Below are 14721 nucleotides of genomic sequence, written 5' to 3'. Positions count from 1 at the left end.
TGCTCAATTTATGTAAGTAACAGTTCCTATAATCATAGGCCTGAAAAAAACAGCTATTCCAGTCTTCTAGGTCATTGTATTTTAATTATAGTTTTTATTTTATAATTTTATTTATTTTACTTTGTTGTATTTAGGAAGAGTTCCACACAGAGGTGAATGCATTCAGGCAGCAGAGTCTAGCCTGATGGTTGCAATTTTATAAATCTGGGTTGATCCTAAGTCATCACTAGACTTCTGAGCCCTAGAAATCCATTCTTCTTGTGAGCCTGAATCTAAGATAAGGGTTTCCTTCCAAGTGCCTTGGGTCCAAACTTCTTCACATTCCTATAGAAAACCTATACAAGTCTTTTTACTAAGTAGAGCAGAAGAATGCACAGCAACTGATATATCCACAGAGCATAATGTAAAGAAGGAATGTTGTCTTACAATAATTATTAAAATAACACTTATTAAATGCTTCCCATGTAATAGGCACACTTTTAACATATGTGAACATATATACTAAGTCATTTAATTTTCCTTATATCCCTTAAAGGTGGGTATTATTATCATTATCCAAATTTTATACATGGAGAAGCTGAAAGAAAGGGAGAATAAGCATCTTGCCCAAAGTCACTAAACTTATAAGTGGGGGAAGGAAAGAGTCAAGCCCACACTGTCATCCACTACTTTACAGTAATATGCTATGAGTACTTCAATATTAATCAGAGAATGAATCCAAGTATTGGCACTATTAATAATCCTATTTCATTATAACTTATATTTTAACATCCAACATTAGAAAATAAGGAAAAACAACTCTCTGTTTCCATGGTTTTCAATTAATCTCTTAGACTTAAGGAGTCATTTGAAAAAGCATCATTAATATACAAATACCATTTCATTTGAAAAAGTATTACTAATATTATAGATACTGTTGTTCTTTGAAACAAAAACAGTATAAAAATGTGAGCAGAAAAGCACTCCAGGGAAACCTGCCCTCACTTAATGCTCACTGGTCAATACTGACGTTCTGAGCTTGGTTTTGGAATTCACAGGGTAGGATGGAGGAGGAGATCAGGATGATAATAAAGTTCAAAAACAAAGATCAGTCAGGCAGTCCATGGCATCATTCTGTACCAGTCAGTGTAGGATCAGACTGAGACGAGGGGTTACTGACAACAGAGGGCAACTTTTCATTCAAAGTTTAAAGGAGGGGATAAGATGTTGCAGAGACAATGCAACAATGATCTTGAGACAAAATAATGATATTCTAATAAATACTAAAAAATGGTTCCAAGAGAACAGAGAATAGCATTGAGGTTAGGTAGACCTAGAATGATTTCACAGAGGGTAGATACTGACAAGAGACTTCTACCTAGAATATAATTTTAAAAGGACATGTCTAATCCACTTCACAAAATATTTCCAGCAAAAGAGATTTGACAACTATGTCTATACTCTTACTATATCTGAACAATTCATTGTGAATTACAGTATTTCATATAAATTATATGAAAGAGATGACTAATCATTTGTTAAAACTCCTTAGGGATAAACTGAGGACATCAGAACCAATACACGGCATTACTGAACCCAGTCCTGTCCCCTGCAAGTCCACTTCCATATTCTAATTTGATATTGCCAACTACTCCTAAAATTAAAATTCTGCCAATTTTAAGGACAGTCCATTCTAGACTTCCTGTCTCAGGAGTGCATATTCTTTAGACTGTCCAGTGTGAGTGGGCAGAGTCTGGAATGCAAGGCTGGCCTAGACCTCTGGGAACAATGCTGAAACATACAGCAAATCCCAGAAGACCCCACCCAAATCTGAGAAGTGTACCCATCCATTTCACATTCATTGAGACTCTACTATGTGCTCATCAAAACTGGCCAGAACTGACTTGATTATTCATGTCCATTGTTCCAAAATACTTTCATTATCCAGCTTCTTCTCCCTATTGTGCATATCTATCATTAAGTTTGTGACATTTCTCATAAGTATATATCTGTTTACCTGTTATTCCTATAACTGAGTTCTTTGAAGGCTTTAGCCATCTTGGCCAACTTTCTATTCCAAGTACCAACATAAGTAATGGATAACATTTATTTAATAAGTGAAGGAAGAGCCCAAGGAAGAACTCTTTCTTTAATAAAGGAAGAGTTGATATCTGGCACCAATATTTTCTCACTCCTCACCCCTCTGAAGTCTGGCATTACCACTAAAACAGGTCTTTCCAAGGTTCTTAACAAACCAATTCTTTCGAAATTCAAAGACTCCTCCTAGGCTCTTACCTAGCTTGACCTCTTGGCCTCTTTTGATATGCCAACCACTCACCTCTTCTCAAAATCTCCCATTCTTCAACTTCCATAAGGCCACATTGACCTGATTCCCTGGCTACCCCTTTTGCTTTTCCTCCTCCGTCTATTTTTCTTGCTCTTTTTTCTTCCCCAATGGTTCTTAACCATGGATGAATACTGGAGTCATTTGGGGACCTCTGCAAACTCCCAATGCCCTACTAAGGATTCTTCACCCAACTCCAATGTGTGTGGGTGAAGCCTTTCCACACCACCACCAAGAAATTCTCTGATACTAGGTGGGGGTCCTGAAATCCAACTTGTAATTATAATACTATCTACCTGGAGATAATGTCAGATCCCACCAATTAAGGGTTCAGTTCTACAAGATCCTTGACAAATGTCTGAGTAATAACTTTTAAAGTTTAACCCCAGAAGCAAAAGCAACAAAAGCAAAAATAAATAAGTGGGACTACATCATACTACAAAGTTTCTGCACAGTAAAGGAAACCATCAACAAAACGAAAAAGCAGCCTACTGAATGAGAGAAAATATGGAGCAGAGCTATATAAAAACATGCCCAGCATCACTGACCATCAGGGAAATGCCAATCAAAATTACAAGGAGCTATCACCTCACACCTGCTAGAATGGCTATTATCAAAAAGACAAGAGATAACCAATGTTAGTGAGTGTGTGGAGAAAAAGGCTGTGCATTGTTGGTGGGAGTGTAAATTGGGGCAGCCACTATGGAAACAGTATGGAGGTTCCTCAAAAAATTAAAAATAGAACTACCATAGTTCTAACAATCCCAACAATACTTTTGGGTACATATTCAAAGAAAAGGAAAACACAACTAAAAATAGCATAATGTATCCCCCCTCTGTAATAGCCAAGATGGGAAGCAACCTAAGTGTTCAATGAAGAGTGAGTGGATGAAGAGCTGCAGTATATATATGCAATGGGGTATCATTCAACCATAAAAAAGAATATAATCTTCTTGTCTGCAACAACATGACTGAGCCCTGATGACATTATGCTAAATGAACTAAGTCAGACAGAGAAAGATAAATACTCTATGATCTTGCTTATATGTGGAATCTAAAAAAAAAAAAAACAAAGCTCAGAGAAAGAACAGATATGTGGCTGCCAGAGGTGGGGGCAGAGAGGGAGAAATGGGTGAAGGAAACCAAAAGGTAAAAAAAAGAAAAAAGTACATACAGTACATTACTGAAGAACACTGAAAAATACCTTACTATCACCCAGCAATTTGTGATCATCTTCTATAGGACTAGGAAATTTAGGCAACTTTAATAAATTCATATAAAACTTCCTCGATGGGTAATGGAACTTTTAGAAGAAACTTGAAAGGTAAAAATGCACTGGGAGTATGTTTAACAGTTGATTAAAATACATGAAATATTTAAAACAGACTACTTTCTTTCCTATTACCCCTCAACACACACTTCAGATGTCAATCTCAAGTCCACTGGTTATTGAAGTTCCCATCGATGTTTTCCTTTGGTTTGATTAACTTACAAGTGTGGCTCACAGAACTCAAGAAAACCATGTTACTCACTAGATTATCAGTTTATTACAAAAGGAGTAACTTAGGAACTGGATGGAAGAGACACAGAGGGCAAGTCATGGGAAACTTGAAGGGAGCTCCCAGGCGCTCTGTGAATGCACCGCTCATCCTAAAGCCCCACATGTTCACAAGTCCTGTCCTTCTGGGCTTTTATAGAGGTTTCATTGCATAGCCATGAGTGATTAAATCATTGGCCATTGGCAACTGGTTCAGCCTCCAGCCCCTCTTCTTCTGCTGGTGTCAGGGGGACAGGTATGAAAGTTCCGATCCTCTGATCATACAGTGTGCTCAGCTCGCAACCAGTCACATCCTTTGGTCCTAAAGTCACCTCATTAACCTAACAAATGACATATTTATCACTCTAGAAAACTCCAAGGGTTCTAGGATCACTGTGTCAGAAATGGGGTTGAAGACCAAATATATATTCTTACTATAAACCACAATATCTAACCTAGCTAGACCCACTCCCAGAGACTTAATTAGTTTAGGAGAAGGCCACCAGCACTGGGCTTCTTAAAGCTTGGCAGAAGAATCTAGGTTGCAGCTAGAGTTGACCAATACTGTTCAAGCTGCTTCTCAAATGGTAGGAGTCCTGTGGGATCTCTTCTGGGTCCAGTGATCCATTTAACCTAGAACGTTCCCAGGTTAAACTCTTTAACTTCCATGGCTTTGATTACCATCTCTATGCCAATTTCCTTCAACTCTGAACTGCCTATATAGACCTCTCCTGCCCAGCAGGCCCATACATCCAACTGATTACCAGGTATCTATTTTTACATCTCACGAGACATAGCACCATCGTCTGTCCAACAGCCCAAGTCAGAACCTTGGGTAACATCTTTGAAACCTTCTTCCTGTTCATCTCTCTCATTTAATAATTACGAAGTCCAGAGACCTGGGTTACAGAGACCCGCTCTGCAGACAAACAGCAGATGTCACCACTGACTAAATCAACGGCCAGTACGGACACCGTGGACCTCCTGCAGATCTTGCCAGCTTTTGTCTCACACGTATTAGTGCTCACTGATACCTGGGTTCTGCCATAATCCCTTTTTCCTGCCCCTGAGGAGCCCAGGAGCCACCTTAACAGCCAGCCCAGGCCTCTGTGGCTACCTTGGTGTGAGAAGCGAGCCAACTGACTTCCTCCCTGTACCCACCAAAGCCAAAGTACATGACGCCTGCCTCCACCCCAGTGGCCGATGTCACCCTCAGGCCCAGGCTCAAGGTTCGGCCAGGCAGCTGTGAGGCTGCAGGTCACCAGCCTGCTGCCCATCATCCCGCTTCACTGCTGTGCACACATCCGGCGAGAGCACACTCACAGCCGGGCCCTCTGTAGGTTCCTGTGGGTCTGCACCAGACCCTGCGTCTGTCACTGCTCAGCACCACCATGGCCACTGGAGCCAACACCTCCCTCTGTGCATCTGTGCCCCCCAGCCCAACACCCAGCCCCAGCCTCCACTGCACTGTGCCCACGCGGAGGCAGAGTACATGACCACACAAGAGCATGCTGACAGCCAGGCTTCCGCAGCTGCCAGAGAAGGCACCAAGTTGTAACACAATAATCCCTGCTCGCGTCTCTCATCTACACCGCTTCACACGCCAGTCAACTGTGTGCTTTTTTCTTTCCATCCAAAGATACCGCCCTCTCAAAGACCTCAGGGTGCTCATACATGCTTTGCTCTGTCCAGCACCCTTTCCCATAACTTCTTCCTCTGCTGCTGCTGCTGCTAAGTCGCTTCAGTCGTGTCCGACTCTGTGCGACCCCACCAGGCTCCCCCGTCCCTGGGATTCTCCAGGCAAGAACACTGGAGTGGGTTGCCATTTCCTTCTCCAATGCATGAAAGTGAAAAGTCAAAGTGAAGTCACTCAGTCGTGCCTGACTCTTAGCAACCCCATGGACTGCATCTTACAAGGCTCCTCCGCCCATGGGATTTTCCAGGCAAGAGTACTGGAGTAGGGTGCCATTGCCTTCTCCATCTTCCTCTGAGATAACTGCTTTTTTCCCTCAGTTTTCCACTAGAATTTCTTAGGAAGACATCACCTTATTCTCCTAACTAGATTAGAGTGTCTCAGCATACTTTCCTATAATAACCCACGCTATAGACTGCAAACCCCTTGAGGCAAGGGCCGTGTTTCTTTTGTGAGCCCAGGTTCCAGCACTCAGGCATCCCTCAGGAAACGGCCAAATGAACCAATGACCCACATGCACAATGGATCACCATACCCAGCCCAAGAACTGTGGCCAAGGGGAGATATTTTTTAGCCGTTAGAAATATCACCCAGCAGTCAAGTAAATTTTTGGCAATAAATAAAATGCATTTTAGAAAACCTCATCTCTCAAACCAGGTGGAAGCCATTCTTTCAGAGATGGAGTCTGGGAAACTGTTAGAAATCAGGAAACTTAATTCTTTTAATATGATAGTTTATTCATGAATCTCTCTGTTTTAATTTTGTGCATAATTAGCATAACAAACCTCTGTTCAACGATGATTTTTCAAAATGACCAGTCTGTGTCAACATCAGCTTCATAAGCTACAATTTAAAGAGTATTGAAAATAAGAAAGAAAAGTTATCAAGAACATATTTGACGTTTCAACAGTGAGTGGTTTGTCTTTTAATGTTAAGTTAATAATTCCTACAAATCAGGCAGAAGTGAGAATGAGGTAATCATTAGTTAAATGACACAGATGCTAATTAACTTAACCTCTTCCAAATAGGTTATATAATTTCCAGAAAGAAATCTGAAGGGAAATAATGATGACTAACTTGTAATAAATCATTGCTCTCTCTAGTAAGAAAAAGAGGGACAAGAGGGGAACTTAAAGGTCTAGTAATTATACAACACTGATCTAGAAAAGTGAAAATCCTATTTATTTTACATATAGACATTGGGAAGGCACTTGCTAAAAAGTCAGTGTTATTTTACATAGGGAAGTTATGTTTTTCTAAAACAGTGCTCTCCAATAGAAACATAATGCAAGTTACATATGAAATAATTTTTACACTAGTCACATTAAAAAGTAACAAGGAATAAGCAAACTTAATGTTAATATTTTCTTTAACCTAATGCATCTAAAATATTCTCATTTAAATATTCAATAGATATTAGTTTCAAACTGTTTATTTCAACATATGGTCAACACCTAAAAAATCAAGAGATTATATATATATTATATATATATACATGTATGAATTTTTTTGTACTAAGTCTTCAATATCCAGATGTAATCTGTATTATAGGACCTCTCACTACAAACTAGCCACATTTCATGTACTCAATAGCCGTATGTAGCTTGTGGCTACTGTATTAGACAATAACTATATAATTTTATGTATTTTGTATACATTTCATGTACATTATATAACAAAATTATAACCTTTATTATCCAGACAAGTATTTAAGTCTGTATGTGCATACAAACACACATGTATAATGCTATTAGTAGCTATCAGTATAAAGCTATTGGCAGCAAGTTAAAAGTAATGAAAGATCTAGAGAGTATGTCTTTTGAAACATGAAATAAAGACAATCTTTTTAATACAATTTTACAGTCATTTGCATATTTTATTATCTTCTACCTTCAAATATTGGTGACCATGAATGGACCATTCATGGTCCATTAATACATAATGGTGACCATTATGTATTTGTATCATCAAATACATAAACAAAGTCATTACTTGTAATGCCTTAATTTAGCAACTGTGTTCAAAGTTTCCTTTTAAAAAAACCTAGCAAGGATGCAGAGCACCTGAGTAGAAAACCAACTGAAACTGGAAATCACTATGGCCTCCCCAGACACAGAGTCTTCACGGACAAGTTTGGGTTCAGACCTCCTGATAGGCAGATTACCTTCCTCTGGGTCACAGAGGGCAGTGCCAAGGAAGTGAGCAGGAGAATACCTCTTAGGTAGGCATGGAGGTGGGAGGAGCCTGTCTGCACACAGGAAGAAATACATCTCTTCTACAGTCAATTCACTTCACTAAAAGAGGTACCTGACTCTCAACATCTCATCCCCTGAACATTTGAGATAAACAGGCATTTGCTGCTCACTTCTGATTATGACTACACTGAACATACCACAGTATGGGATGATATTATGCACAACAGAGAAGAGAGGTTAGGAGGTAGGGCAAAGGGTATTGACATCCTCTTTTGAAGGAAGGAATCTACCTGAATGAAACTTTGAAATTCTTAGACCTTAAGACTAGTCCATGTATACAGCACTTTGAATTGTGTAGGAGATGAGCATTATTTTAAGGGGTCTTTTAACTTCATCTTCTTGATAGCAAATTAGGACATGAATGAAAGAAAACACATCTTATGACATGGATATCATAGCTCAATATTTAGTTATTATAAGATATTTTTGGTTGAGCCAACAAAAAATATTTTTTCACTGTGTTTCAACTGTTATCTTTCCATTTATACATTTAACTTTTGGTTTCATCTATTAATTGTATTTATAACCTCACCATACCTATAACAGGTAACATGCAGATATAGATTTAAGTAGAAAACAGAGATAAAAATAAACTAATATTTTTTGAATGTCAGTTAAATGTAAGATAGATAGTGAGCTAAGCATAGTCCATACATTTGAGACAGAACAACTAAAACCATCTTATTCAGATGATTGTGTGTGTGTGTGTGTATTTTTTCCTTGACAACTCTTCATAAAGAATACTACATAATCTACAAACCTGAGAATTTTAAAAAGCCTTTAGTTACCAATATATTGTTTCCAGTGTTACCTTTCTAGACATTATCCTCAGTCCCTTATTTTACAGCTTCAAGTTACTTCTGAGATTGCTCTGAATTGAAACATACAATTTCTTTATATAAGGAAGATACATTGTTTAAAATGTTACATGAGAAGTAATTTCAGTCAACTCTTTTGCAAATGTTCAAAGATGTGCAAATGTTCTATTACTATAGCCATCAGTGTGTCTACCAGTTGACTGACTACAAACCTTGTCGTCTGCCTTTCACCTCAGTAAATACCTTTTTTATTGACCAAAAATCTTAAAGTTGAAAATATCCCTTTGACTTATCATTTCTAGTTAATTCTCTTATTCATCAATCAGGTTGATAACAATGAAGCTTTCACTTTGCTTTATTCATTTATCCACCCAATAAATCTTTACTTAATGCATGTTTGCGATACATCTACCATGCACACATTTCTCCATGGATATTTCTGTAGTCACTTCCTGTGTTCCACGTGTCCAAAGAATTTAGGCTTTCCTACAATTTTGACAGATTTTTTTTATTATCTTAAATTTTAATACAATATTGTGACCGGATCTTTCCAGTTAAATACAGACATCTAGAAATAGATTCAGTGCCATTCCAGACAGGAAGTAGGGGATAAATACCAGTGGTTGTAATGTCATGAATCAGGAAACTATGACAGGACAGCAAAATAAAACATTTCCCTCCTGAGACCTTGTCAAGATCCTCTGGCAGATCAAAGCTGTCTGCTCTGCTCCCTAATTCTTCATCCCTCAAGTCTCTTAGGCAAAGACAACTATGCTTTGCAGAGTTATTCCAAAGGGATAGGTCTGTGAATGTGTTATGCTTTCCTAGTCTGTCTTTTGGGATGGAAGATGCTTAATAAGAGGGTGGGACTTATTCTACGCAGCACAGACAACTCTTAAACTCTCATGGATGCTCTTTGAGTCAAAAATAAAATTCCATTATGTGCATATTATATTTGAATTCACTGTCAATGAAGGGAAGAAGTATTCCAGTTTGAGAAAAAGCAAAGACTACTAGGTAAAAAAAAGAAGGAGGGTATTAAAGATGCAGTGACTAACTTATCCCCAAAGACCATGGATAATAAAGATTAAATAGAAAAAAGGTACTAAGTATAACCATTTATTCACCATTCATGGGTGACTCACCAGCTCAGCAGACACCATGTTGGACTCTTCAGTGAATTTTATTTGCATTGAAGATGTATACATGACAGAAAATGGCTTGGACTTTGGACCCAAGCAGGCCTTTTCCAGTAGTCATGTATAGATGTGAGTTGGACTATAAACAAAGCTTAGCGCCAAAGAATTGATGCTTTTGAACTATGGTGTTGGAGAAGACTCTTGAGAGTCCCTTAGACAGCAAGAAGATCAAACCAGTGAATCCTAAAGGAAATCAGTCCTGAATATTCATTGGAAGGACTGATGCTGAAGCTTGAAACTCTAATACTTTGGCCACCTGATGCAAAGAACTGACTCACTGGAAAAGACCCTGATCCTGGGAAAGATTGTAGGCTGGAGGAAAAGGGGATGACCAAGGATGAGATGGTTGGATGGCCTCACCAACTGTATGGTCAGTTGGTGGATGATGGATGAGTGTGAGCAAGCTCCGGCACTTGGTAATAGACAGGGAAGCCTGGCGCGCTACAGTCCATGGGGTCACAAAGAGCTGGACAGGACTGAGCAACTGAACTGAACTGAAGCCTGACTTTGACTTGCAGTCCCATCTTCCACTCACTAGCTGAGTAACTTTAGAAAAAGTCCTTGCAACACTCTGAACCACAGAGTCCTCAAATGTAAAGTAAGAACAATGCCACCCATGGCCCAGTGTTGTTTTCTGGAAAAGAAGAACATATATGGCAGTTCCTAACAATGTTTGAAGCAATATAGGGTCTGAATTAATATTAGTTCCCCTTTCTTCCCCCATTGTGTCTATGCAAAGCAAATTTGCTGTTGAGTTTGAAACATGAATTTTCTTCCCTCTTCCAATAGAATGCATTTTTCAAATTGTCACAAATCTAAGAAGAGACATAAAGAAATCAAAAGTCTTTGAAGAGAAAAATTAATAATTATACATTAAACCTCACTTTATTAATACTTATATTAAGAGTGGAGATGCCAATTTTTTCTTGTGCTCTCCTTTTATATTTCATATCTTAAGTAAAACTGTATTATTTTCTTTTAAGTCCTTAGGCTAAATGACAGGGCATGGGATCCTTTCCAACTGCTATTCCTGATCTGCCCCTTAGCCTGTTCTTTAACAAAGTTGATAGGTCAAAGATGGAAATAAAATTCTCAAGTCTTGGCTTCGCTGGATCCTGTCATTAATGTGCTGAGAGGTTTTAAGATGTGCTTTACATGTGGGGGGTGGGGGAGGAGGGAGAGAGAGAGAGGTGAAGAGAAGGTCTAAGGAGGTGTAAGAAACTTTCCTCTACATAGTTCTGTCAGAATACAGCAATCACTGTCATAAGCAAAAAGGAGAAAAACACTGAAAGAAAGGAGACTTCTTTTATGTTAAGAAGGGAACATGGTGTTGAGTTAACAGTGAAAATCATCCCCTTTAAATGAGAATAGGCAATAGGAGTTTTTTCCAGGACTTGTCTACCGTGGGGTCCACACGAGTGGGGTGAGGGCTTACTAGCTCCCGTCCCCAGATCCCACTCACCTAGCTGAAGCTGTTCGCAGGTCCTGGCTGGATTCTTCCCAACCTTGCATCTGTAAATAGCCCCAGGTTTGACCACTGAAGTGTTGGAGAGCCAGTTGGCAGTGGGCGCCCCGACTACGAGCCTAAGAAGAGAAACACGCACGTGTGCGCAGATGTTAGCCTTGCTGCCCACTAAACCCGGGGTGTCCCCAGAGGCAGGCGGGCCGCTCCCGCCACCTCTTCCTCCGCCCACCACCCCAGCACTCAACCCGCCACCCCAAACTTCAGGGCCGGGCGCCAGAACGCACCCCGGCTGCTGCCACCCCAAGATGAGTTCGTTTCCCAAGCACTTCTCCAGCGAGCTGGGTTCCCTCCTGCCTTCTCTAGAGGGAGGAAAGTTTGAATCAGGCAGGGAATCCCTGAGGCGCTTTTTGCTATCTGCTCTGAGATGCCAAAGGTTCCCGCGTCCGACCCTACTCACCATCGGTTCGCCCCGTGGCTGTGCAGCACCACCGAGTAGCCGAACAGGGTGTTGGGGGGTCCCTTGTAGAGCAGCGCGCTCTCCGTGTCCACGTTGTAGGGGCGCCCGGTCGGGACTCCCGAGCACAACAGAAACATCACCGCCTCCCAGACGGCGGCCCCTCGGGGGCCCGGCCCTCGCCTCGCTTCCACAGCCATGCGCTCTCGGAGGGGAACATTCAACACTGAACCGCCACTCTCCGTCCCAAAGTTGCGCGGGATGCGACGGTTGGCCGAGGGGAAGGGCGCCCCAAGAGAAGAGGCTCAGCGTGTCCGGCGCCAGCGGGCGGGAGGGAAGAAGAGAGGGAGGAGGGCAGGGACCAAGGGAGGGAGGGGAAGTCGGGCTGCGGCGGGCGGAGCAATCCGAGGTGGCAAGGGATGCGACGCTCCCGCCGCGCCCCACGCCGGTTTCTGCGGCCGCGAGGTGCGGTGATCGTGAGTCCCGGGGCGCGGGCCTCTGGGTGGGGTACCGGGCGTGGTGCGGAGTCGCAGGACCCAGCGCTGACTCCTGACACGCGTGACTGTAGGGGGCGCTAGGGGACCTTGGCTGCGCAGCGCGCGCCCAGGCCGAGCCTCCTGGCACTGCAGGAGTTGAACTGGAAGGGGCCAGGGCTTCGCCTTTTAACCGCGGTTGGGGCTTCAATCCTACTGACCGCGCGAGCCCCACTATGAGCGTTGAGGCTCCTCGGCCTGCCAGGTGTGGCCCAGAGGCCAGCCACAAACCTGGGCACCGCATGGACTGCGAAGGAACTGTCCTGAACCTTCGTTGCTAATTCAGCACTACACCTGATTTGGGCTGTGGGGGGTGGGGGGTTAATAAGCAACCACTAGAAAAATTAACCAGGGAGCCACACACACACACACACACACACACACACACACACACACACACACACACACCACTCCCTGAAGGTGCCCAAGATACATTTTGGTGAAAAAGACGTTATAGTATTTAAGACTTCCACTTCGTTCCTCCCCTTACTTCCTCTTTAGTCCGGGCTGCTTGCTTGGAGCAGTGGCTCTAGCTGAAAGGCGGGGAGGGGCGGACGGTTCAGGTTGTGGCTGCGTTCAAGGGCCAGGTTGGGGTAAGCAAACACTGACTTGCCTCATTTCGACTGATTCTTCCCTCCGGTTCGTGATGCGGCCCCTTTCCACACATCCGCTCAGGTCCACGGGATACACGAGCCATCCGGGCTTAGGTCAAGACGACACCATAATGAGCCTCTGAAAATGTGCTGGGGAACCACAGCACACCACACGAAACTGGGTTTGACTCTCGTCCTAATTAAGCCAGGTGTACCTCAGGTTTCTTTCCAGTGCATCTGGGTAGCCATAGATGATTAGGGTGGTATTTGCAGGAGATGCAGGTCTGGTTATTAGTTGGGTTTCCCTGGTGGGGCAGATGGTAAATAGCCCGCAATGCAGGAGACCAGGGGTTGATCCCTGGGTCGGGAAGATCCCCTAGAGAGGGGAACGGAAAATAAAAACAAAAGAAGAAAAAGCTTTCATCAAATAGTGTGTGTGCGCATTAAAACCATATTGAAATAGTACCTTTCAAGTTGTAAAAGTAGATGCATGATTAAAATACTTGTTCATTTACTTAGCATATTAATTGAGCAGGCATTTTGCCAGGCCCACAGGATGCCATAGTGAACAAGGCAGGACAAGTTTTCAGGAAAAATTTCAGCTAGGTGGTAGACAGACAAATGTTTATTGACTGGAGAAAGTTCTGGATGTTTTATGGACACTTAGAGTTGAAGGAGAAGCACTGTTGTTAGGCTAACCACTTTGAGAGAAAAGATGAAGGGCAGCAGGGCCAGAGAGAAGAATGGGAAGAGACGGCCTTTGCTGGAGTGGTTAGCGGCCCGCAGGCAGGATAGTACCATATGAGGTTGACTAGGGAGGTGGGGACACGTTGTGAACCTCCTAAACCAGTTTAAGAATTTTTAATTCTATGCTGGAGCTAGTAGGCAGCTGTTGGAGGACTGGTCTTGGTCAGCTGTGGGTTTCAGAAGTGTGAAGACAAAACTGAAGACAGAAAGCCTAACTTTGCAGGCTACTGCAGTAGTAAGTGGTGAGATGAGAGTGGCCTGAGCTAGGAAGGAGCAGGAAAAAAGAGTTTCAAGAGATAGCTGAGGATAGAACCCAACAAAATTTGGTGACTGGGGCTTCCCTAATGCTCAGTGGTAAAGAACCCACCTACCAATGCAGGAGACAAGGGTTTGGGTTTGATCCCTGGATCTGGAAGATCCCCTAAAGAAAGGAATAGCTATCCACTCCAGTATTCTTGCCTGGGAAATCCCATGGACAGAGGAGCCTGGCAGGCTATCTATAGTCCATGGGGTTGCAAAGCGTCGGACACAATTTAGCAACTAAATAACAACAGAATTAGGTGACAGTATTGGTAAATATGAATGTGGGGCTGAGACAAAGGAGTCAGGATGCCCAAGTTTCAAGTTTGGGATCTGGGAATATGTTGCTAATTCACAGAGAAAAACACCGGGGGAATAAGGTTATGCGTGTGTGTGTGTGTGTGTGTGTGCGTGCGAGAGAGAGAGAGAGAGAGAGAGAGAGAGACTGTATGGAGCAATGGTAGATTAAATTTTAAACAGGTGGAGTTTGAGATATTGTGCAGTGTTAGTATATTCTAACCAAACCCAACCCAATTATTTTTACTCTTCTCTCAACAGATAAAACAAGGGGACTAGTAATCCTCTCTTATTATTTTCAATAAGGTAATTAAAAGGCAAATAATGGTGAGTGATAAATCTATTGTAAGCATGAAATGAAATGGCTTCCAGAAAAGTAGCTTTAAGAGCCCATGGTAAATGATCCTGCTGTTTTTCCACTCAGGGCATATTTGTTTTTGGGTAGACTGACATGCCAATTTCAACCCAATTCTACAATTAGCTCATCATTCTGAAATAAGCAATACC

At 42.1% G+C, this 14721-nt stretch overlaps 1 protein-coding gene across 2 annotated transcripts in view; it reads right to left on the bottom strand.

Annotated features, from left to right (window-relative positions):
* The window catches only part of ITGA4 (integrin subunit alpha 4), a 94392-nt gene extending 81958 nt beyond the window's left edge, over positions 1-12434 (bottom strand). The window contains exons 1-2 of one of the 2 annotated variants that reach the window (XM_086361147.1): positions 11748-12434; positions 11288-11409 (exon numbers count right to left, since the gene is read on the bottom strand). In XM_086361147.1, the coding sequence (XP_086217273.1) occupies positions 11288-11409; positions 11748-11944 (319 nt within the window). In that variant the 5' untranslated portion in view covers positions 11945-12434. The remainder of the gene's footprint in view (positions 1-11287; positions 11410-11747) is intronic. The other variant, XM_086361153.1, reaches the window with a different exon arrangement.
* Positions 12435-14721: the final 2287 nt, after the last annotated feature.

This window comes from Bos grunniens, chromosome 2 (genome assembly GCF_055505025.1).
Source record: "Bos grunniens cultivar Pamir isolate PY7600 chromosome 2, Bosgru_T2T1.0, whole genome shotgun sequence".
Classification (NCBI taxonomy): Eukaryota; Metazoa; Chordata; class Mammalia; order Artiodactyla; family Bovidae; genus Bos; species Bos grunniens.
Note: the sequence above shows the minus strand (reverse complement) of the source record. Positions and strands in the feature narration are given on the sequence as shown.